We start from the raw sequence: 27,774 nt of genomic DNA, 5'->3' as shown, positions 1-27,774 counted from the left end.
AAAATTATACTAATCTATTTTATGTATATATCTGAATCAGACTACAAAAAACATAATAATAGTTTTACATTTTTAATGCGATTTTTTACAAAGATGTAGAGAAGTGGTTTTTTTCTTTTTTTTGTTAATATGATAATAACGTATACAAGAAACGACAACAATAATCCATATGTTACCTAAACGAATTACTTTCGTAATACATAATAAACAATGTATATTCTCCCCACTACCCCCACCCTCACCGTTTTAAATGGGCTAGATAAATTCATATAGTTTAGTGAAGGTGGAATGTACTTTCATTTGCGTTATTCGCATCGAGCTCGGGCAACGGATATAAATTATGAACAAATATAAAATACTCCACCTTTACAATTTTTCACTTCTCCCCCCTTAACAATACCCCTGTGTGCTATTTACGTGAGGCCGTTTTTTTTTTTTTTTGTAGGACATATATAAACACCGCGTATTTTGGTAGACATAATTGATTGTTTTTAATTGAGTCGACTGTACATAATACGTGGTCCTGGGAATTCCCCCGTAACCGGTGGATTCGGTTATATTAAAATAAAAAAATATATATAATAATAAAAATTGGTCCTTTATTTATAAATCTCTCCAGTAATCCCTTGGCTTTGGAAACATTCTGTCCATCTTCTTTATCACAGAAGGATAATTCATCAAAAATAAAATAAACACTCACACACTCAAATATACACCGAGTTAGAAAGAGTGAGTGAACCGATAAAAACCACGCTTATACACCTGAAACAAAAACGAGCTTATCTTAAGCATGAGAGGCGTGAAGCAAGATTGGTGGCAGTGGTCGTGCTACAGCACTACAGGTGATGAGGGTGGATAAGGCAGGGGGCAGAGAGGGTTTTGCCGCTACCGGTAGATGGATGTGACTAGGGAATAATAAATGGAAATTGTGTATATATATGTTTCTAACGGTGGCGGTGGTGGCAGCCATTGTTTGGCTTTTAATTGGGTTTCAACGTTGGGCCAGCGCAATAAATCTGGAAGAGTTACTACGAGGGAAGTTTATGTGAGCAACGGTTTTGTAGCACAATATAAAATATTAAGCCATATATACCTATAATACAAGCTCGACATTCCGAGAAGAAATTGTAATCTTCGGCTAAATTTACGTGTGGCAGTCACGTTTTTTCACTCCTATTCCACATAACACCTATATCATATATATATATATATTACTAATAAATATATATACGGAGTTGTTATTATTCAATGCGACTGCACGTAAGTCTGGTCAGTGTTACGGTGCAGGCGGTGGCCGTGTTTCTTTTTCTTTTTTTTTTTGGTTCCTTATCGACTTTGTACCTACCTATAACGAATACACCTGTGGTGGTCCAATGACGTGGCTTAGGCGACAGAATAAAACACGTCCTTAAACGCGTGTAGAGGTTACATGAAACAGTAACATTGAACTTAATGTATTATTATAAACCTCATTAGGACCTTGTGTTGAATGAGCTGTAGCCACCGTGGTATGTTCTTTCTTTTTTTTATCATGACCAAATGCGTGTGATGAACATGTTATATTATTGTTTATGCAAATTTATTCACACAAATAAATAGGAAGACTTTATGCGGTTACTTCTCGTGTCGAAAATAATAAGACGATATCGAAAATAAACGCATAATAATATGCTCGACGTAAGTACATATATATTATAATATCATTTCGATACCAACTACGGTAGGAATAAATGAAATTCGATTAGGTATACACAAAAGAGTTTCGTTGGCATTATCGACGTTATTGATTTTATAAATATTTCCTATCCCTATTCCCTATATCAGGCAATTCCTAATACTTTTATGAAAAAAAATAATGAATACAAAGGTAGAAGAATACAGATGAATATTAAAGGACTTTTTAATAAATTATACTCAAATATCAATGTTACATTTAATTTATGACTTCTTACGAATAATAAATTATATAATACGAGAAAAAATGTATCGATCGCATGGTTATGTACCTACATATTATTTACGTAGATAATTTATTTCTGACTCATGCCCGTGTAAAATAAATTATTAAATGTTAAATAATAATAATAATAATATCATTATTTTATGTATCTGTGTATATTGAACATTTAAAATTTAAAAATTATAATATTATATTATTATAATAAAGGTAATATGTATATAAATGATTTATATCATGGATTTAAATATTTTGTAATTATTTTAGAATAAAAGTGTGAAAAAAACATGATTGCTTAGAACTATGAATTTAACTTTTATATGTTACATGTTATAAAAAAAATGATAAAGATATTATGTTACATAGAGTAATATATTATACATCATGATTTAATAAAACACGTAAATTTTTGATACATTTTCTAAATGCCCTCCCTTGTTAGATTGACAATAAAATCAAATATTAATTTATAATTCACGGATTATGAACTCTTGACTACGAATATAATAATTATTATCTGAAAATGCAATGAACAATCCATAATTATAACTATAATTATAATAATATTATTGATGTTATCGTTAGATGTTAACTCGTTTGATTAAACTTTTTTTTTCAACGAAACAGATAAATAAACTACGAATATATTATTGTAGAAAATTTGTGTACATAATATATATATATATACATAGAGAGAGAGAGAAAGTTTAATTCAGTTAGGTAGTAGAAACAAAGTCGTTTTTGTCATAAAACAACAAGCAATTTGAACACCAATTACACAACAATTGCTTTTGGCGAACGAAACAGAATAATACAGTTTGCGAATCATTTTCCAATTTTCTCTTTTAATTAACCATCATAATTCAATTCCGCGATGATTTTACGAGCTCATACCTCTCATATTTTTTAACAAATGACACGTTTAAATAAATGAAAAAGTAAAATTAATTATTCGAAATTAAATTATAAAATAAAAAAAATCGTTAACGAATCTGTGACAGTTGAGCGAATTCGTTTAGGAGAATTAATATTCCTATTTACATGTATTTAAGAAGTGTAATATATATTATTTGAATCCAAATAAACGTACAAAATCGAAATAATCAAGGGAAATTAGCAAAAAAGTATAAATTTAGTATCAAACATCCGTTCACGTTTATGTTCGCGACACAAAAAAAATAAACGCAATTAACGTACCCCATTCAATTGGTCCGTGTGATAATCTTTTATTGTTTGTTTTTATCACTTCGCGTATTTCTTGTTCGTATGTATATATGTATATATGTATGCATATATGTATATGTATGCGTGTATTATTAACGTACCATGTCCGTTTAACGAATCGCGGCAATCATAATACACGCGTACTCGTTCAAAAACGCTTTTGTCAGTTCCGGCCATAGAAATGGAAAAAAAATAATATGTTATATACCTATGCGTCTACAGTTATTGTAGTTCAGCGATTTTACACAAACGGTCGTATAGATTCCGCGTAAACCGACATAATATACCTGCCTCAACGATGTCGAGCTTTGTAGAGATGACCGTAAACCCTCCTGCGACGGTGTGCGGCGTATACATTAAGCCACACTCGCGATCGCGTTTTATCCGCAGTTATTGTCACAGCTGGTTATTATCCCGAGGACGGTGCATAATTATTGCGATTGTCTCGTTTCTAAAGCTCGATGCTGCAAGAGTGCTAAACAATCGTCTTATATAGTTATATATGATATAGCTCGCGGGGATCGGAAGAACGGGCACGCGTAAAAAAATCGATAAGAAACGTGTTGTATATACGATTGGACCGCTATTAATACGAGTTTAATACCAAACTAACGTCAATGTAAAACTTTACCACACACGTAATTATTATTATACAAAACGTGCGTACGAGTGTGTGTGTGTGTGTGTGTGTGTGTGTGTATGTGTTAGAGTATTGTTCCGGAGTGGTAGCGGCGTGTGGTTGTATGTGTGTGTCTGGCATTATTTTGCGCTGGGCGACCGTCGTTGTCTGAGCAAAGCGCCGCTCGCTATTGATTTCCTTCGGGCGGCGGCGGCGGCGGCGGCGGCGGCGGCGGTTGAGGCGAAATTACCCGGTCTCCCGTCGTTATTGTACGACACGATGTTATATACAACAAAACGGACGCGATAAACGACGACGAGCCAAGCTTGGCCGGGTAAAGAGTGGCTAGATCTCGGAATACCTACATATATAATATATATATATAGCGTGTATATTTATTTGTGTGTGTGTACGTATGTGTATATATATATATATGTGTGTGTGTGTGTGTGTGTGTGTGATCTAGGGGTAGACGTGACACGGGGGTGACTAAGGTCGGAGATAATATATTATATAACGCGTATAAAACAACGACAGGGGACAACGATGTAGCGCACGCATATACGGCGTAATGATATGTATATATGTATATATGTATATCATTATGGTATAGTCGCATGCATGCATGCGTGTGTGCGTGCGTGTACGATAATTATACCATCACTGCCGACGTACGTTGCAATCGAGCAGATCCGAATGATACTATAATAATTATAATTATTATTATTTTCATTTTTATTATCATCATCATTATTATTATTATTATTATAAGCGATATGCGTGACAATAATATGCATAGAAAACAAGAAAATAACTTCGATACGCAAACGTCCGGGAGCACGTCTTGGTGATTATTATTTTGCTCCTATCGTTCCGTCATCAATATACACGCGCCGTCGACATCTCGAATAATACTTCATACTCGTCCCTCATTACAGTATAATAACAGGTTTTTACGGTATGTAAATATAATTAATTACAATAGTTCGTAGTTATTTTTAAGGGGAAATTGTTTCAGAAATTTTACATGAATAAAAAATCTGGACCCTTGAGAATCGACACCAATAATATTGTGGGCAGTAGTTTTTATACGTATACTCCAAAATACATTGAGCTGCGTTATACGAATAAACGGCGTCAATGTTATTACCCATTAGAGTACTGTTGTACTAACACAATTAATAAAAAATTTTCTACACGATTTCTCGTTCTTTCGAAAATAACACGCGATAAAATAATTCATATTCACTATTACCGCCGACAGGCGATCGATATAAAACGTGAAATAAGATTGACTAACATTGTGAAATTGACATTGCATATACTTTTAACTAAAAACTGCATAACCACTAATATCTCACTAATAAGGTTGTTATTACCATGGCGAAGTGGTCATAAAAAATATTACTTGCAGAAGAGTTGATATAAAAACAGCACGATCGATAAAATGTGTATCGTAATAATCAATGGCCACTTTGTTATTATAATATTATATTATGTGGTATACACTATACAGTATCTTATGGACTATGGTATTGTTCGTTACTGTTTCGAAAAAATTGAATCTTGATAAAAAGAAAACACACGTATTGGACGAACTGTTTTTTATACACATATTATAGATTTCAAAACTTCGCAGCGCTCTTGTTAAAAAAATGTGTAAATCAAATTAAACTATGTACTCGAAATCTTTTAAAACTATTCTAGTGGAAGTTACTTTTTTTCTTTTTAATTTTGTTCAATAGATTCAGTCTTTTTATTTCGATTATGACGATCGTTTATAATTCAATAAATAAATAGTTTCAATAAAAATAGCTTAACTAAACATTCTTTAATTTTAAAAGAAATCTTAGAATTATAAAGAGCAGTAGATTAGTGATAATTTATGTTATATTTTTATTTATCCTTTAATTATTTTGTATATTAAATAAATACACTACTGTGTTTAAGTGAACAAAGCAAGATTAATTATTCCCAGCACAGTCTTCTTGTTCAATTCAACTTTTTTTAGCATAGAATATGAAACGGCGTTATATATAGGCAATATAGGTACATTAATGTGTAGAAGAACTACACCGTTTAATAATTAATTATTAATACTATCCTTCGTGTAAAATTAGATATATTGTATTTAAATACATGTACTTTGTTTGTTAGTTTTATTAATTGGTTTATTGACTTTCTACAAATAACTGTATATCTATGCGTATAATCTATTTTAAAAACGAATTTAATTATAAATGTACAATATTTTATTAACACTTTTAAATTATTTGTATTAAAAATAATTAATTTTTCATATTGACTAGAACTAAATTTAAAAACATCCTATATTTTAAAATTTATTTATTTTAAGTAATAAAGAAATATTAATAATGATACATAATTATTAATTACTATGTTTTATTATATAAACAAATAATAGAAATTCACAAAATTATTTTAATTTAAAACAATTATTCTCAGTTTACTTTTACTAACAAAATTAAATTAATATAAAAATTTAACAACTTTTTATTGTTAACATATATTAATTTATAAGTAAAATAAGTTAACTGTGAATACCCATATTAATATTTATTACATAAAAATGTCATCATACGTTATAACATAACTTATAAGAATATATATATTGTATGCATTTTTTTTTTTAAATTAAAATTTACATAAAGAAAATAATAGATACCTCCGCATCTGAAAATACTTTGTTATAATACAAAATTTCATATTGTCATTTTATCAATAGTATTATGTATTATTATATTGTATGTGCTCACAGTTCACCCATGTGTAAAACACTATAATAGTATACGTATATATATATATAAATATATATTGATATATATATATATATATATATATCAATAGAATATAATTTCTGTTTTACGAAAATATTATAACTATTGAAATACTGAAAAATGTAAGAAATTTTTAAATTTTAGTTAGAATAAAAATTTTATATTTTTGAACTTAACAAAACATTTAATCTATTTTTATTTTATTGCAATATTTAACAGTTTATTTGATAGTCTTGGAAATTAGACAGAATCTATTTACAGATATTGTAAATAGACTATTATTTTATTTTATTTTTTTAAACCCAATTGTTAGTAATAAAATATTAAACAATTATAATTTAACCAAATTTTATGTAATTTTGTCAATATTTTATATCTTAATAATAAAATGACCCATACCATTTTAATTATAGTTTTTAAATATATTGTGTGATATTTTAAAACTATTTCATGTATGTAAACTATAGAAGTTAAAAAGAGAATAATATTGAAAATGAGTAAACTTTTTTTTGCTTGATAAATTGTATGTATGATGTATTTTTTAATTAAAAAAAATGTATGCTCTAGTTTTGATTAATTTTCATTTTAAATAGTAAACACTGCTCCGTCATGTACGTATATTTAAAAAGTGTTATATTATGTATATTTTTAATACTTCAAAGTAATTTTTCAGTTGCATATAAAAAAGTAGATAAAAGATTATTGTTTAGCAGCATAGAAATGCCCCAACTTAAGCTATATGTCTGTTAATATGATCGTCTAAATTCTCGAGATATTTTATTGAAAACTAAATAGATTTATACGGGAGGAGGTTTAATACATTGAAAGGATATCGAAAAAATAATTCAATTTTATAGTATCAGGAAAATTGTCTTGTATAATATTATATATATATAAATATAGTATATATCATATACCATAACATTGTTTACTTTATAAATAAAGTTAATGAATGGTTGACAATCATCCATTTTCAACGGTAGTGACACATAAATAAAAGCTGGTTTACGTGTGACAGAAATGTCTGCTTCGTCTTATCCCATCAATCCGGCAAATATTTTTTTATATAAACATCTTCCTTCTTCAACCGCTATTACAAGAACTTGTTATTTATACACTTGCCCTTTCTATAACAGTTGTCCTCTTTTTAATTATTTTGTCTACCTACGACTTATAAAATGTATTTTTCTATTGAACTTTTTCCTTACCCAAACATGACCATTACGATGAGATTACTGACAATTTGATCGTCAATACGAACATCGTTCGTCTTAACGACAAAACGGAAATTGTATAACCACGTTTACCTATACACTGTTAATCGAATGTAAATACGCAAGGACACACACAAAAGCGCTCTCAATGTTTGGTGACTTTTCCCGATGACTGTTTACTATGGTGCATAGTTTCGTTATATCTCACGTACAAGGTAAGAGTCCGAATGACAAATACCGTATTTAATGATAATTCCTGTTTATTCATTAGTATTAAATACATTTAACAGTAAAACGATAGTATTCCTTATAAAAACGTTCTTAATTGTAGACTATGAATCCCGACATCTAATCCATTTTCACACTTTATCAGTGGTAGATTTATGGAACTATTTGATCGGAGATAAAATAAATCACTTACACGTAAGACGTATCATAAAAACATCTAAAAAATCTTATTTAACTTTGAGACGCTATAAAGTTACAATTGTTAACTGGTATACCGTATATAAAATGTTTTTTGTGTGTTTTTATTAGTTAAAACGTCATAATTTAAAACATTTTTATTTGATAAAAATTAACGGTATTTGCATAAAGTATTTAAATCAGAACATTTTTTAAATTTTAATTACCATGAACAACTAAATGCCTAAGTAAATTCAAAATATTAAAAAAATATTATACAAGCCTAAATATTGTTTTTATGTATTGAGTATGGAATTGTATATTATCAAATTGTTAAATCCACTACTACTAAATATCTTAATTTATGATTAAAAGCTTTGTAAGTTCCCATATACAGATTGTTATAACTATAAAAATTTTTATATTATTATAAGTTTTGCATTTTATTATAAAAACAAATTAATTTCATATAGCTAACTCGATAAAAAAATGGTTATTAGATTTATCTCCCCTTCTCATAATTTAACAAAGTTTTCCTTATACACATTTTATTATTAGGTATATTATGTTATTTCTCACCTATGCAATTTCGATGTATGAAGTACACGCGTACAAGAACATAAAATATGTAAAATTATATACTATATCGTATTTAAATACTCCGTATAATTATCTTACATGTTTGCATATAATATTAATTATAATATTTAAATGATTAGTTTTATTTATTATCGACCGTGGTAATAGCAGGACGGAATACACGTCGTGTTATAATATTTTATAAAACGCGCGAGTTCTCTCTCATCCATAAAGATAATAGTAATTATTCCGCTTTTCCATTATTTCGGTTGGTTTAAATATTCACGACCCGTTAATGACTGTTGCTAAAATACTTAATGTGTTATTTGAGAGATCGTTTGTTAATAATTCAATTTTTACGATGCTATTTTAACACATAACTAAACGCTGTCCTATTACAACCCTGCGAAATTATTTACGAAAGTATAATGTTTTTAAATTACCTCCGCATTTCCGCAGAACGGCTACTGATTAAAATTATAAAAAAAAAACCTATAAATAAATTACGAAAATCATTACGTTGAAACTTTGAGTCCGTTATGTATACAATTTATAAGGTTAATGTTTCAGATCGTTATCCGCTATGAAATCCATACACATCGTGTATATATTGATACGCGCACGAACAGGCGAAGATGAAAGTGACTAAGAAGAGCTCTTACCGTTTTCCTCTCCTTTTTTCCAAATATATACTAATATAATATAATGTAGTTTTGCGAAGTAGAGAGCTCTTTCTCGTAACCAAATACTTGAAATTCAATTTTCAACGACCCGATAATGATTTCGCCCATAGTGTATTTATTTTTTCTTTGATGCGAAAGCAGTGGCCAAAGGAAATGTAAACGATCGAATTCGGCAATGCATTTTTATTAAACCACAGTCTTCACAACCACGAAGCACGCGTTCTTCTCCATTCCTTGATAATAAATAATAATAATATAAACGCAATACGCATTATATGATGTACGGTATAATAGTTTGGTAGGTTTGAAATTATTTCGTTCACGTAACACATAATACTCACAATTATTATGCCGACAACCGGGAAACCCTGTAAACCAAATTTTCGGTATAAAAATAATATTTTTTATGTTATCCACACTCTGTCCAATACAAGTTATGGTTGCATATTTTGTTTGGAGTATCTGCTATTCATCATTCACGTAATTATTCTTCGCGCATAATAATGCAGCTTTATCGCAGTTACTATCACTACTAATCTGTAACAACATATTTTGTAGTTTAGAAATTTATTTTTTCTAGAGAATTTTTCTACACAGCTTGTAAACTAATTTTATAAAACGTATTAAAACAAAAATGTTGTATTCTTAAAATGTTAATACCCCTGAAAATGTCGATTAATTGTATTATTTATAATAGAACCACTTAAAACCCTTAAGCCATTACCATAACTTTATCCTTAATGGAAAAAAAATTGACCTCAACGTTTGTAGTTATGTTAGTGTGTATTATGCGCACGTATGTAGTAGTGGTAATATAATATTATCGAACGATAGCACAATTCGGCTCACTCGAGTATAGATTAGACGACAAAACGTAATAATAATAGTATAATATGGGTCGAAACAGTCTTGTCATTAGCGCCAAAACGGCAGTGTAACGAGCCTATTACATCAGTGCAAAGGTATTAAGTAAAAGCCTTCGCCGAGCTAATGGCATTAAGATTGGCCCCGAAATCTTGAATTCCTATTAACGACGAATCCGGCACCTATAGGTATACAATGCAGCTATAATCTACGATATTATTTCATGACACTATCAATACTTCCCAGCTGATATTTACATAAAATATAATTTTTAATTATTAAGTGAACACAAAGACCTATTTTTGTTTTTACAAATGTATTACATTAAAATATAAAAATTACAAACCGTAGGCATTATGCGTAGGTATTACTGAACACAAATTAATAGAATGATTCTAAGTTAATAATACTATAGATATTAATAACTAACTAAAATTATAGTAAAATAGTATAATATCAATATGTAAATATTACAAATTTAGATAAATCAGCTAATAACAAACATTGGTGAAGAGAGTAGAAAAATTGTATATTGCGTTTGCCTCGTCATTAAAATTATAAATAAAACAATGATTTAAAAACAAATTCATACAGTTTTAACTTACACCATGACATTGATGAAATAATATGTGTACTTATAACCGTCAATCGTTCGAATAAAACCATTTATGTGGATATTCGAGTAAAATATATGGTGTGAAACTTATTTTTATAAATAGTATTTAAATTTATCGTTATAATTATCGAGAAAATAATACGACATAATTGATAAATCAAAATGATTTACGAGTATTTAGGTAATTTTAATCAAATTATTAAGATCCAAGAATAAAAAAATGTATATAATATATTATTAATTTTAGTATTAACCTGACTCATCTAAAAACGTCATCTCTTCAATCACCAAAGTCACATAATACACTATTGTTTTAGTAAAAATTAACACGCTCTGATCATCAGTTATTTACATATCATAATAATAAACTAAATGTAAAAATCAAACTTTCATCTGTAACAATATGGGAATCTATTCTATCGAATTCTGTGTATAGAACTATAGAATATATGTATATCACACTATAGACATCAGCAATATCTAATTAACCATTTGTTGTGCATATATTGTTATCACCGTATTCACTTCATACCACGAATCTTGTATAATATTATTATGTATTATGTATAATATAATACTGTTATATCATGGAATTTTAATCCATACCATAGCTATAGTGGTTACTGGTTGTGTTATGCGAGAGACATGATGATATGTATAATGCATAGAGATGAAGGTTACTTCGTATTTTGAAAACCAATTAATGACCTCTCTGTATTATACAGCCTTGTGTGCATCACAACACACTACCTAGGAGGAATCTTATTGCAACAATTCGAGTTCGAAAAATAATTGTTATTACTCTGTCTTGTACAGCAGTTTATATTATTATTATAATCTCTTCGCGTGCGCATTGATCGTTCACATGCACAACATAATATTGCATTTGGTTAGAGCGACTTATTTAACGACACGGAAACACGAAAAACAACCAGGGCAGCTATCTTTAATCTGCCGCACATCCTCTCCGGCTGTCACTGCGTGTTCGGGTTATTGTTGCCGATAAGAACCGAAAAAAACATGAGACGTTGATGCGGCATCGTCGCCACCATCCGCCGTAGTTATATCTAGTTGGCAGACTTTACTACATACGTAGTTAGTACAAAGAGGTTTTAAACAGTAAGCAAGAATTCAAGATGATTTAATTCAAAGGACGGTCCAATAGAGCAAATCCGACAACCTCTCGTCAATCGAAAAGTTTTAAACTGAACATTTCAGTTGGCTAACCCCATAAAATAAATTTAAATTACTCCAATATATACCAATACAATAAATATTTTTGAATCATTTAAATATACCATAATAATATATGGTTATGAAATTATTATAAATTAATATAGGAACAAATACACTGAGTTTTATTTTAGTATACATCAATACCTAACTATCTACAAGTTTAAAATTACAACAAATCGATTGTTAATATTAATATTCTGAGTGAGTATAAATCATACAATTACAAAGTTTAACCGAATACAATATTCACCACAAGAACTCAACTCCGTGACATAAACTACTTAATAATATAATAAAGCATCACGTTTTGTGTATAATATATACATACGTATATCCGTGTTATTATTTATTAAATGCAACGATCACGTACACTAAAAGTGTCCTATGTCGTTATTATAGGAAATTAATTTGTTTAAATTATTTCCATGAATAAGAAAAAAAATATGTCTAACCTTGAGATAAAAAAATAATAATAACTCTCGTTAGTCACCACAGATGTATAATTTAACAAATAGTGGCATAAAACTCAATATAATTCATTATTTCAATTCATCATCGACTAATGTGTATTATTCACGAGCATTAAAGCCGGGTCACCAGAACAATCTGAAAATTTAAATTTAATATTCAAATAGCTCCTTATGGACTGTGTGGTTCAAAATTTTGATTTATTTTTTTTTCAAATTAGAAGCAGTAAGGTTTGTGTGTAATTCTCGTTGTGTAACGATCATAGTATTAAATAATAAATATTACCATAAATTATCATAATTTAAATTTTTTTAAATCAAAAGCTATTTATTATATTTTCTAAAGATTTGCATTCGTTTTCATGTAGTATCGTGCCATTTTGCACTTTTGTACAAACATGCGTTTATAGTATAGCGCTACTTCAGATATAACTAATTCAATGGTCATACTGTATTATAAAATGTCATTCGAGGCAAAGTGAATTCAAATATTTCGATTATCGATTTAATAACGATAGCTTAGGTTCAGCATTATAAACGTGTGATTGTTTATTATTTTGGTCGTCTCTTACATTGTCGCAGTCGTGTTTTGAAACGGACATGTAATAAACTATCAGTAAAGCATTGATTAACAAATACAATAAAATATAATTATTGACAATTATATGCATACACTGTATAATATAATATGTATTATAATGTATGAGTATACTGTAGATATTATGATATTAGATATTATAGATATTAGATATTAAACACCCGTACTCGTAATCGTGATACACCAAACAATAGATATTTCATATTATAATATAATAATATTATAATAAAAATGCAATTAATGATAGATATATATATACAAAATTGGGGCTTAATATTAGGAAGGGTTACGATAATAGGGAAAAAATGGAATATATTAAACTTAAATCTGTATACCTACAGATAATTGTTGAAAGATGTTGTTCAATGCCACACCCTACCCACCGTGGCGCAAACACTACTCTCGGTGTATGCATAAACACTGCCCTGAACTTGAGTATTAATGTTTACCAACAGTATACCTAGCTATGTATTAGTATAATATTACTCTGTATGTCCAAATCCGATCGTATGAAACAATTAGGTGTATATACGTATATTTTTATCGGTTGCCCCGCCACGATACCACCGACTAGCACCATCCTGCGGGGTATCCAATCGGCGTGTTTTACTTGTCGTCTGCCATTTCGCAATAATATCTCATATCTGTGGTAATAGCTGCACACCGTACGTCAAACCATGCAGCATGCAGTCTCGTCCTCTTACCTTTTCACACTGTCACATCATTCACTTGTCGTCCACCATTTCGTTATAATATTTCACACATCCTCGCCATCTCTGTCGGCCGTTGACAATTTAAGCTCATCGAGTGCATCATATTACATCCCGAGCGCCTCTACTAGCACCCTTCCGATCCCTACACAATATACATCGATTCGTCTGATGTCTTTTTAAACCATTACCCCCGGACGTCTTTCGCGTGCGCGCCGTCCGATTGAGCCGCCCACGGTGTACAATAGAATGCGATGATACACCACACGCGAGAGACGCGTATAATACTTGACGTCAAAAATGTTCAAAGACAACGGTAAAACACATATTGTATACCTAATATAAATATATGTATGTCGTCGTGGATGGTGATCATGCATCGTCACCACTCGTAGCAAATAAATAATAATATGTAATAATTGTATGATAATTGCATGTACGTTATAATATATGTAATTTCTTATAATTTTACGCTACGTTGAAATCGAGTAACTTAGATTACCTCTCGATACTTTTTAGAATCAAATGTACAATTAATTTTAGTTTCTAAATCATTTGACTCAAATGTATATATTTTTTTTATTTTTTATCAAGTCAATATGAGATGGCCATTAATAGTTATATAACTTTATAGGATACCGCTAATTAGTTTTTGCCAATGCGCATACCACGATCTACTTTATCGCCTTAAATTTGCCACATTACCTGCAAATTATATAGTATCGATAATATTATGTACCTATATTATATGGTAATAGAATATCAATGTTTTTGTCGAATAATTTGTTAGCTTATAGAAATGTTTTAATACAACCCGTTTGTTTATGTTTTGTTGTTTAGGGCATAGGTGCTGATGGTCCTGCACCGGTACACTTTGAGCCTCAAGTCGCTGTGCTGTGCGATGCGAAATCAGATACCCCATACTATAGCCAGTACATGTCAGAGAACGGTCGATGGACATCTGACACGAAACGCAAAGTTGGATGCTTAAAGGAAAAAGTTGACATTTTGGACTACTGTAAAAAAGTAAGAATACGTTTGTATGCTTTTTGAAAAACGAAAATTATTTATTATTAATAATTGAGCCCTCGCCCGTAATAACAAGTAATTATATAATATAGAGCTTTGCTTTTATCACGGTTAAAACTCATAACTAAAATACTTTTTTTTTATATAATAGGATTAAAGAAAAATTAAATTAATAAAATATTTTCTTTACAACAATATTAAAAATAATGCATTATATATATAAACCAAAAAAATACATCTACATAAAAAAGTTTTACTTAAAACAAAATTATCTAAAAGTGTATTTATTGTGTTATAGGTTTACCCCAAAAATGACATAACCAATATAGTGGAATCCAGCCATTACGTAAAAATCGGTAACTGGTGTAAAATGGGATTCAACAAATGCAAGCACACGGACTGGGTGAAACCGTACAGATGTCTCGGTAAGTGTTCACGAAGGTTTATTTATCGCAAACCCTTCAACCGACACGAGATTAAACTGCTGCCGTTTTTGTTTGACCATAATTTCTCTCGTCTGTAAATCTCCCTTTAATCTGATCCTACCCTCCTCCCACACTCATCGCTGCCGAGTCCGTCGATTTACAGTCTTTTATGGCTCTCGTTCCTTATTCCCGTGATTGATTAGCTCTCTCGCGCCACCATTTCTTGTCTTGACTTACAATTACACCGAGTATTTGGACTTTAGCGGGCTTACTGATTGGCAGTACCTTTTCAAAAGCTTTTCTATGCTCAAAATGCTGAATTGAAAAAAAACCGAATCAGACGTTTTGTAATTGTATTGATAGTGGATGCAGAGAAACTATACCATTGCATTAGCAAAAATAATTGATTTTATTATGACATCTCAATTATCAGAAATATTGTCGGTTCTTATTACTTTTATTTTTATTTCTACTATAGTTACTATTTAATTTAATATTGTAAAATACAGAAATATACGACGTGTAAACAAAAATAAAAATATAATAAAATTATTTAAAATTACCTGCAATACTAGCTATAAACATTTATCTATCTATAAACACAAGATAGATAAGAAAAAATACAAATATCTTGATAATAAAACCTCGTAGAACATTTCAGTTATATCTAGTACCAAAATAATATATACTTAATAATAATAATAAATAATTAAAAATGAACAAAACCATTAATATTGTTTTGATAATTAGAATTACGTATTTACGTTGGACAGCAAACGTGGAATTAAATTAACTACTTCTGTTACAGTTATAATTTAATGATGAAACGCCCATAATAATTTTATTATTATTTATATTTTTCGTATTTATTAAATATAACTATAATTTCAATTTTTTCAGAAATAGACAATGATAGATACAATAAACTGTGTCTTAATATTATCATCGTCATTTAAATATTCTATATAGTTTTTGTATAACTGATTTATTACTAAAATTTAAAAATAAAAATTTGTATTCAATATAATTTGAATATATTATAATAATATAATTTAACCGTTAATATGAATAGTAAAAACCTGACAGAATATTTTTCATATATCTCGCTTCGCTTACTACTTATATAAGGTTAGTGATTTTCTGTCACATTAAATTTGAAAACAATAATAAATTATTTAATTAATTTATATTAATTGAAAAACTATCTTGATGAGCAAACTTCGGTATAATCGTTGATCACTAACATTTGCGTAAAGTTCCCACCCCCCACCATGCCATGAATTTGCATAACATTTGTACCTACCTATATTTTGAAACCTTTAGGCAACTTACATAAAAAAACATGTGCATCTGAAATCACTTTATTTGTATTAAATCGAATTTATTGAACATTAAGTTGGGAAATTCATGCAGATCTTGGACAGTTAACAATTTATCTTCTCAATAACATGGAGAGGGGTAGAGAACTTCAATCTCGTATCACTGACATTTTACAAAATTGTTTAACAATTGTATCGACTACCTACCGATAATTTTCCTTTAGTAAAAAAGTTTAAAAATCAGCCTCTTTACAGTATCTATAAAAATCGTACTGATTTAAGCTCATGTACCAATATAAATGAAATATATTAAATACTTTTTCTACTTATAAAAAGTTTTCACAAAGATAAATAATTAAAACAAAGAATAACTAAGTTAACTAAACTTTACAGATGGACTTTAGTTTTAAAAATAATTAAGCAATGTATAATTACCTAATTTTAAATTTAATAAAAATTCGATTTTAATGTAGTTCATAAACTATCACCCAATGTCATAAATTATTATATTCTATTAACGTATTTATATTTTTTCAATATTTAATACCTATATTAATATTTATGTGAAATATTTAAAATCAATGAATAATGTTTTCATTAAGTATTTGAAATTAAAATTCATAACATAAAGTATTTTACCAAAGTTTTACGCACCGGATATTATCTCCTCGTTTTTATGCTTAAGCTTGCATAAAAGAGAGTACCTATACCTATTTACCTACACCATCATTGAAATTAAAATTAAAAAACAATAGACTCTTAAAAGATTATCCAAGGCTTAAAAACTCGTCAATCGCCTTGCTTGTACTACGCTCTCGAGACAATTATAATCTGGCACCGATATCTTTGTACACTCAGCTCTCCCAAATCGTTTTATAGGTACACCAAGAGCTACCAAACGTTTCAATATTAATTTTATTACCTTTATTGCCTAACTAACTAAGCTAAACAAGTTTACATTTATTTATTTTTTTAGATTACTAAAAAAATATAATCCCTCTAATAAGGGATTTAAAAAAAAAATACATTTTTGAATTGTAAATAAAAAATATCATTATAATTTAATATAAAGATTACAATATTTATTGATCACTGATGAACTTACAGATGTGTACGTTTGGGCACTAAAACTAGTGCAAAACAAAATAAATAATACCTTATGTTTTCTATAACTACTTTTGGTCTCCTAATTAAAAAGTTTCAGATAGGTAAATTACAACATTAACAAAAACAGTTAAAATTTAATCCATAGGTCAAACAATTTAAAATTTATTTTTAAATCTTTTAATTACAAAATAAATAATTTCAAATAAATGTTTACGTTTTTTTTTTATAATTTGTGTACGTTATTAATCGTATTTATATAAATATTGTAGATACATTTAGTTTAAAATATTGCATACATGATTTTTATAATTAAAACTAAATAAAAATTAATTTAAATATTAAAAGAATTATACAAAAATGATTAATATACGTTACGATACATCTAAGGGAGAGATGATTGTATCAAATGAAGGATTCACCAAACCTTTCGCAAAATAGAAAAAAAAATTATAAATTATAATATTTACTCAATAAACCATTTCAAGAATATCAATCAATAAATTTGACTGTTAATTTTAATGAAACTAATATTAATACAATAATAAACGAACTGAGTGTATTAGTGTAATGAATCCCTAGAAAGTTCCGAGTAATTATTAACTGAAAATGAAATATTAAAAAATGCTAATATATCTTAAGTTAATAGAATAGAAAATGTAGATATTGAAAATAATACTAAAATTAAATCACAGGTTATTGAAATATTCATAATTAATTTAATAATATATAATTGTTCCTCTTCTTGGGAACCAATTGCTGATAAAATTCTTACGTTATTAATTAATCATAGTTCCAATCAAGAGATAAACACAAATTTATCTAAAAATAAAACTGATAAAAAAGGTTTTACTTACAATTGGTTTACTAAAATCCTTTCAAATAGTGAAAGAGTTGAGCGTTCTTGGCTGATACCTTCTAATCCAAATTTGCATACTGGTTTCTATGTAAGATTTTTGCTAATATACCTAACAACTTCTTTGCCAGCAAAATACACACCTGATACTTATTAAATAAATTTAATAATTGAAAAAAGCTAAATCCAAAAATATCTAAACGTGAGAATAGCAACAAACACCGTATGAATATGTTTAAATAGAAAAACAATATAAAATAATACAATTAAGTCAATTAGTCATATTATGTAGAAATTAAAAATGAAAAAAATAAATGGAAACATATTTTAAAAGTTGTAATAGACTATGTTTAATTTTTAAACGTGAACAATTTAGGTTGACTGTAGAATATTCTTAAATTTAATTGGTCTTATTAGCAATTATAATTCTGTTTTATCAAACCATTTTAAATATCATGATCAAACTACATATTTATCAAGTAAAATTAAAAATTAATTTTTAAATTTACTAGGTTTAAAAGTAAGAAAATAAATCATTTAAAAAAAATGCCAAATATTTTTCTATAATTTTTTATTCTGGATATTTCTTACAAAAACAACTATATCAAATTATTAGATAATATGCTACTGAAGTTAATAATGGATTAATAACCAAAGATAGCTATTGATATTATAATATATTAAACCATTTACTAATGCCTAAATTATCATATTATTTTTAAAAAACTGTTTAAAAATGTATAATAAATTATCAATACAATACGACAACGACAAAATTATTAAAAATATCACCCCTCCCTTTATCATTAATTTTTAATTTAAGAAGTAAATTTGAAAATTTGGTAGAAATTGTACGATATTTTTTTTGTGCCCTATAAAAGGTTAATCTTGCTCTGGAGGTGTCAAACCATAATGACATAGCTCTGAGTGAATACATATTATACTATATAATTTAACCACTTACTACACTATATGTATAGTCTCTGCGCAACGCCACGCACACTCCATAACAAAAACACTCGAATAGAACTATAAAAAAAAAAAAACATCTATTATAAACATTATAGGTGTAAATGTTAACTCTTATATCAAGTGTAATAAAATTATTATCTATAATTTATATCAAGATATTGTGTATTGCGATAGTAATAAAAAAGATCATTCTGTCTAGTAAATTATACTTCTGCATTTCTGCACCATGTGACGATTTACAGCAGGATGTTTATCAGTTTATGTCTTTAATCTGTTTTACGAAAAATACTCTTTGATCTTTCAAATTGTCACTATGGCTAATATTTAGCATTGACGAAGAAAATATTGTTGTCTTTTTTCGATTGTACTTAATGTTGTATTTTATTTACTAGACTAATATATAATATGAATATGTAGTCGTCTGCTACGCTTGAGGATTTGTGCTAACGAAGTTAATCATCCTTCAGAAAATATTGCATATTATTACTTATATTACTTATCAGTTATTAAAATAATTTAAAAAGGTTATTAATTATAACTTTATAAGTTACTTTTTTTTCTATTAATATGTCAATTAAAGCTCTTAAGTGAAATGTATTCCAAGGGATTCGGTTTCCAATTTGTAAGTGAACTATTTAGTACCATATTTTGTTGAAGTAATTTATATATATATATATATATATATATAATATGATTCGATATTATTATAGACATCTCTGCCCTTTTGTACCTACGAGTCTACGTAGGACTCATTTAAATTTTTATATTCGCAGTAGATTTAAAATGCTTTTTTATAAAAATGTAAAATTGACTTCTTCATTTGATCCTCCTCTCTTGTACATTTTTATAACATAATAACCAATATTTATTTATATTAAAGATCCGATAAAATACGCTTATATTAATTTATTAATTACATTATCGTAATCGGAAAGTTGGACTTATTCCTATATTTATCTATGCATTAAAAAAAAAAATGTTTATTTTACTTAATAATTATATAAAATCTACATACAATAACATAATATACATTCTGTATATTATATTTTAATAATCCACCAATAAAACTAATCAAATTTAATCAAATAATTAATAACACATTTTTATTATTATGAAAAGCATAATATAATACATTTTTAGTTTTATATTAATTTTAACACAGATATTTAATTATTTCTTTCTATTTTTTTTTTTTCAAACAATAATATATTAAACTGTTTAATGTTAATTTGTTTAAAACTTGATTGGTATACAACCCAAACCATTAAATATAACATTACTTTGATGTAATTATATATTTGTATCTTTATGTGTAATGATTTTACTAACTACAACTCTACAACTTATTAGTATTAAATAAACAACTTTACCACCTTGGTAAATTTAATTCATGAATTTCCTAAATGTTTGTTGACAATTTGCTCTACAATGTTCTATTATACGGGTGCATACAAAGTTAGTTGTTTGTTCATTATTTGCATTAATCCTGAAATTATAAACATACCAAAAAAGTAAATAAATGCGTTACTATCATTTAAATTTAATGTAATTTGTACGTTTACAGAAGGACAATTCCAAAGTGACGCTCTCCTGGTTCCCGAGAATTGTATATTCGATCACGTACATAATCAGAGCAAATGCTGGCCTTTTGATCGCTGGAACCAGACTGCGAGTCAAGCTTGTCAGGATCGTGACCATAACCTAAGAAGTTTCGCCATGTTGCTCCCTTGTGGCATATCGTTGTTTTCCGGTGTAGAATTTGTCTGCTGTCCATATAAAGGTAAGAATTTTATCACACAAATATTTGTAAAAAAAATATTATATACGCGTGGATTATTATTTATTATAATTTAAATGTTCTCATAATAATAAGAAAATAAGTTTTTTGGGGCGTATAATTAATATACTATATATTCACGTTGTGTAACTAATTATTTTTAATATTAATATTATAGTTGAAAACAAAAAAAAAAGTTTATTGAGCACTAATTTAAAAAAAAGTATCATCTTGAAAATATTTATTTGTTCATATAATATAAAATGCTCACCTACCTATACATATACAAATATTTTTAAAAATTAAAATCTGTTGTTTAGTAATAACTAATAACTAATAAGTACTTTGTAAACGAGATTGTCAAATTATCAATTAATACTACGATTAATTTTATGAAAGAAATTACATAAAATACGATAAATCGTATATATAAAGCTTCCGCGAAATGTATTGATAGTGATTCCAAAATTAAAATAAATTATTCGCATAGAATTTTAACAAATAATTATTAATTATCATACTACTGTTACCTGGTAAACAATATTAGATTTAAATTTCTTAATTACTATTTATTGATTTATTTATGATTTTGGAAATTTAGATAAAATTCAATTGAAGAAAACGGCACCAGTAGCTGCAGATAGTCTTCTCTCTTCGGATCAATTTGACATAGAAGAAGACATTGACGACAATGATGACGACGAAGATGATGATGATGAAACAAATGATGAAGAAGATGATGACGATGATTATGATAACTACGATGACATACCACCATCTCGCATGTCATCAACTTCAACCTCAACTGCAGCACCAACCACCACTACCTCCACCACTACGATGGCGACAACTACGAGGAAAGCAACTACAACCACGACAACCGTACCACCACCACCTCCTCCACCACCATCTACTCCCGAAAGCTCTCACACTACACCATCCAACCCTATCAGAAACTTGCCGACCCCAGACACATATTTCACGCATTTCGATCCCAGAGACGAACATAAATTGTACAAAGAAGCTCTGAACCGATTGGAAGAATTGCACCGCGAAAAGGTGACCAAAGTTATGAAAGACTGGTCTGATTTGGAAGAACGGTACCAAGAAATGCGTTCCAAGGACCCACATATGGCTGAAGAATTTAAACAACGAATGACACTCCGATTCCAACAAACCGTACAGTCTCTAGAAGAAGAAGGCTCAGCAGAAAAACACCAACTGTTCGCTATGCATCAACAAAGAGTGAACGCCCATATTAATCATAGAAAAAAGGAAGCCATGAATTGCTACGTTTTCGCTCTCAACGAAAATCCTCCGAATGTAAATATTAAATCATTTAATCAAACGTAATATTATTTAGATGCAATTGTTTATATTGATCTCGTTATTATTATTTATAAAAAATACTAATACGACGTATGCCTTTTATGTTTAATTTCAGACACACAAAGTACAGAAATGTCTACAGAAACTTCTCAGATCGTTGCACAAGGACCGTCATCACACAATAGCGCATTACCGACACTTGCTTGCGTCTAGTATTGAATTGGCGGAACGTGAAAAATCAGTCACGTTGGAACATTTGGTAGACATTGATCACATGGTCAACCAATCGCTGCAAATGCTTTACAGGTATGCACGCATGGAAGAATATTATTTTATCAAATAATTACTTTAAAAATACATATTTCACTTTACTGTTGTTCTATCTTTTCGTGCAGATATCCAACGCTGTCACGTAAGATTTCACAGTTGATGTCAGACTACATCCAAGCGCTCAGGAGTAAGGATGATACTCCAGGATCTCTGTTAGCTATGACCCGTGATGCCGAAGCTAGTATACTGGATAAATACAAGGAAGAAATTTCAACAACACAAGAAGGTAGCTAAGAGTTCATTTTCGATTAACAATTAATTCATTTTTGTAATATTTTAATGCGTTTTTTGTATAGAAAAATCTCGTACAAGATACCCGATGGAGATGAAACGTAAACAACCACACGAAATGGTCGAATCAAAGGAGGCCAAACTTCAAGTTGAAACAGCTGCTGAGTTCGACGCTAATGAAAACACAGAATCCCAACCACACCCAGGTCAACAGCTACAAGCTCAACAACAACCCTCAGCGATCAAACCCGACCAAAATGCCGCCACCGCTCCAGTCGCTGCTGTACAACACCACGACCACGATTCCGAACCGAAAATCTCTCATGCCCAAGTGCATGACATAAGTCATGGAGAACCGGTAATTCTAGATATAATATAATTTTCCAAAATACTCGACAATTTTTGTCATTTTTGAGCTATTCAATAACTTGAAAGTTTTTTTTCAATTATGTTGATAAAATATTTGATTCTAAGTCGAAAATCGTGTCGATTTAGTAAATAGTTACTTAAAAGTTGTTCCCATAACAATTAAAAAATATCAATAATATGATGTAACCATACTTTTTTTATAAGCATTGAAATTAAAATTTTACAAAGCTTTATGTATTACTTTCTATTTTAACTTTATAATATTTTTAACTTTAATACCCAAGACTTGAAAATGTTTCACAAGATTCCTTATAAATTTGTTCTTGTTGGATTTATAATTATAATTATTTTATAATATATGCAATGTTCCTGGAAAAAATTCAACATACTAAATTAATAATCAAAAAATATACTATTAATATTAATTAAAACAGTTATTATAAATTCTTAGATTTTTATTTAATCGTACTACAATCTTTGCTCAAAATCATTTTTCGTATGTAATGATTTGTCATTGAATTATATAACTAAATACATTCATTACAAAGACCCACTTATAATGAGGTACATTCAAACCTACTATACAATAAAGCTACTTCCTCAGTTTATTTTATACAAAACTTATTAAATTATAATTAGAGTATTAATAAAACTTAAAAGTTAAAACTATATATAAAAATGATGTATGATTATAATTATAGTAGTTACTATAGTGTATGTAAAATATATTTTTTCACATAATGAAATATGTATATTGTATACTGTTTAGTACTTTAACTCATTCAATACTAAATTTCTAGAATTAATATTGTATTTTGTATAAGTTCATCATCTCCCCCTCCCCCACACACCCATTAAATATTTTCCAGATACCCAGTGCATCTTAATAGGTATTGAGTACTCTAATTCATTCCGATTCGCGCTCTTTTTACAGACATTCTTCACCCGAAAGAACTTCCACCATGATTCAAGAAACGTCCATCTAACGTTGGCATTTGCCGGATTATCATTAATAGCCGCTATTTGTGTCGGAGTAGCCGTGATCCGTAGGAGAAACGCCAGATTACCACAAAATCAAGTAACGTTATCGTCCTGCATTTGTTAAATCTTTTTTCGTTTAAATTGTTTTATAATCCCTACCGTTTTTGTCTATTCTTTAGGGATTTATCGAAGTCGATCAAGGTATATCTCAAGAAGAACGTCATGTAGCCAATATGCAGATAAATGGATACGAGAATCCCACCTATAAATATTTTGAAGTCAAAGATCAATAAGTGAGTATAACGTGTAACATAATTTGAACTTTGTTAATTCATAATGTAAGATATTGAAATCGACATGCTTTGTTTAATTTTACCATAAATGTAATTTTTACTTTCATTTTTTATTTTTCAGAAAAAAACTATAGCCCACATAGTGAGATACGTACTTAAGGAGACGATTTTAACCACCCAGCAGCGTTTTTAACCATTTATCTATATGCATAAATATTTAAATAAATATGGATGTACGTGATACAGATAGGAACATATTATTAATTTATATATATATATAATGTATCTATATAATATATAATTATATATATATATAGATCTGATTAATTACAAAATTAACGTCGTTTTATGCATAGATTTAGGAAGGACCATAATAAACTTCTAGACAAAAGTGCCATTTTATTTTCATTCCATTTAAAAACAATAATAACATATCCATTATTTTACGAAAAGTTTTAACGAAATTGCTAATGCATTGTTCTAGTCAAAACATGCTTATTTTTCATTAGTCATGTCGGACATTCATATTATACACAATATTTTGAAAACATTTAAATAATAATAATACTCAAAACGTGTACATTGTAATTATCTTTTAACCTTTGTCTAGCGCTTTTTTTTAAACTATGTAGTACCATCAGCATTATTAAGTTAGATATATATTTATAATTAGATATTTGAATTATAATAATTATTATGATACAATATACGATAATTTAAAAAAAAACTAACATTTAGATAAATAGTATACACATTTTCTTTTTCTTTTTTAAGTACCTTTATTATTATTATTATTCTATTATTTTATTTTTAATAATGACAATAAAATAACAATAGACAAAAAATAATAGTAAAAAAACAATATAAAAGAACAAATAATGGTTATAATGATTTATCTACAACTTCCAATATTATATTGTACGTCTCGCTTGTTATTAAATTCTGATTATTTTAGTTAGTTTTTTTTTTATTTCATACTCTTAATTAAGATTACTTTTTTAATTGTTAAAAGACACTACCTATTAGAAAAATTAAGATTTCTCATTTTTATTATTATATTTTTTTTTCGTCATCACTCTATTATATACAAATATATACCTAGTAAGATATATTATATTATAGGTAGGTATATTATTTAAGCATTTAGAAAGTATACTATTATAATTTATATTATTTTTGTGTAAATTTAAGAATAAAATGGAACAAAACGTATGTTTTTGAATCTGATATAACTTAAAATAATAATAATAATAACTAAGTGTTTTTCCAAAATGTTATCATTACCTACCTAAAAATGTATGTATAACTAATTTATTTATAAAAATAAAATTGTATACATTAAAAGAAATGGTTGATTACATTGTCTATTTATTTATTTATCCGTATTTCTTGCATCAAGTTTTCCTAATTTATACATAATTAAAATCTTAAAATCAAAGAAATGTATTATTATTTAAAAACATTTTCAACAAGTGACTATAATTTACGATTTAAGATACATTTTTTGGATAATGCTACTTCTTAGTTACAAATTAGACAATACTCGATGTGTTGTCAATATAAATTACTTATATTGAAATGTATTTATTTAACTTGATTAGGATATAATTAACAAATGACAAAACTAATTAACCCTTATAAAATTAATTAAACAAAAAAAATAAAAATAACTGACTGTAAATTAGTTTCAACTCAATCGTGCACTTATTAATTTGTTGATTCCCAGGTGTATACATCAAATAATAAATAGTAGTACTTATGAATTATTTGGTCATATTAAGAACATGATCTTTTAGTATAAACTCAATGATCAAATTTACATTTGATTGTCCTAATATACATATTATAAAAAAATAAATCATTTCAAATCTTTTTAAGTATTTTTACAACTGAAAAAGATTAATATTCTGAAAACCAACAAATAATTCATAAATAGAGCCTATAGATTTTCATGCAAAATGTATTATTTTTTTAGTTTTTTAGTACAATACAAAAAAATGTATATTCGTTTTATGTAATACTGTAACATATATACTTATTTTAAGGTAGAACTTTTATTTAAACATTTTTAACATTTTTAAAGCATTTTATTAATTTTTAGTGCATATTATATTAATAAATTATATGAGCTTTTAGTGTACATTAACAACAAATTAGTCAGCTTAAAATACAACGCAATCACATTTATGTCCTATACTTATAAGACTATAAATCTATAACGTTTATTTATTATGTGTGTTAAGTTTTGTTTTTATATTTTTGTTAGTTTAATAAAGAAGTGTTAATAATGACGAAAATTAAACAGTCACTTACCTATATCCTTTACATAATTTGTGCCTATAAACAATAATTTTGATCATTTTTAAAGGCATTAATGTATTAAAAAAGAATTATTGGTTATTTTTAGATCATTTTTTGATAGTTTTCGAGGCATTTAAATCTTCGTCCAATTCATAAATATTCCTAATTCCGATTTCTCATTTACTAAATTTTCATAGCTCTGAAATATAATACAAACAAATTAATATTTAAGCAAATAACAAATATAATTTTTTAAACAATATATAGCTCCTATACCCTATTCAGAGCTCCAAATAAATTCATTTTATTGACTTTATATCATATAAGATCGTAATTTAAAAGTCCAATTACTTCAATGATAAAATTTACGATGTTTTCGAACATTGATTTTTTTTTTTTACCATTTTTATTTAATATGTTTTCGTAGTATTAAGATAAATCTCCAGAAACAATTTAATGGATGAACATGAATACATGATTTAGTTTAG

The 27,774-nt window shown here is 27.9% G+C and overlaps 1 protein-coding gene across 1 annotated transcript in view; it reads left to right on the top strand.

The window, feature by feature from the left end:
- The window catches only part of LOC132919886 (amyloid-beta-like protein), an 88,151-nt gene extending 61,808 nt beyond the window's left edge, over positions 1 to 26,343 (top strand). The window contains exons 2-11 of the mRNA XM_060981796.1: positions 14,811 to 14,996; positions 15,298 to 15,424; positions 21,240 to 21,455; positions 22,054 to 22,775; positions 22,897 to 23,087; positions 23,177 to 23,337; positions 23,408 to 23,700; positions 24,646 to 24,789; positions 24,872 to 24,985; positions 25,107 to 26,343. Coding sequence (XP_060837779.1) covers positions 14,811 to 14,996; positions 15,298 to 15,424; positions 21,240 to 21,455; positions 22,054 to 22,775; positions 22,897 to 23,087; positions 23,177 to 23,337; positions 23,408 to 23,700; positions 24,646 to 24,789; positions 24,872 to 24,985 — 2,154 coding nt within the window. The 3' untranslated portion in view covers positions 25,107 to 26,343. The remainder of the gene's footprint in view (positions 1 to 14,810; positions 14,997 to 15,297; positions 15,425 to 21,239; positions 21,456 to 22,053; positions 22,776 to 22,896; positions 23,088 to 23,176; positions 23,338 to 23,407; positions 23,701 to 24,645; positions 24,790 to 24,871; positions 24,986 to 25,106) is intronic.
- Positions 26,344 to 27,774: the final 1,431 nt, after the last annotated feature.

The sequence above is a fragment of the Rhopalosiphum padi genome, chromosome 2 (genome assembly GCF_020882245.1).
Source record: "Rhopalosiphum padi isolate XX-2018 chromosome 2, ASM2088224v1, whole genome shotgun sequence".
In the NCBI taxonomy this organism is placed as follows: Eukaryota; Metazoa; Arthropoda; class Insecta; order Hemiptera; family Aphididae; genus Rhopalosiphum; species Rhopalosiphum padi.
Note: the sequence above shows the minus strand (reverse complement) of the source record. Positions and strands in the feature narration are given on the sequence as shown.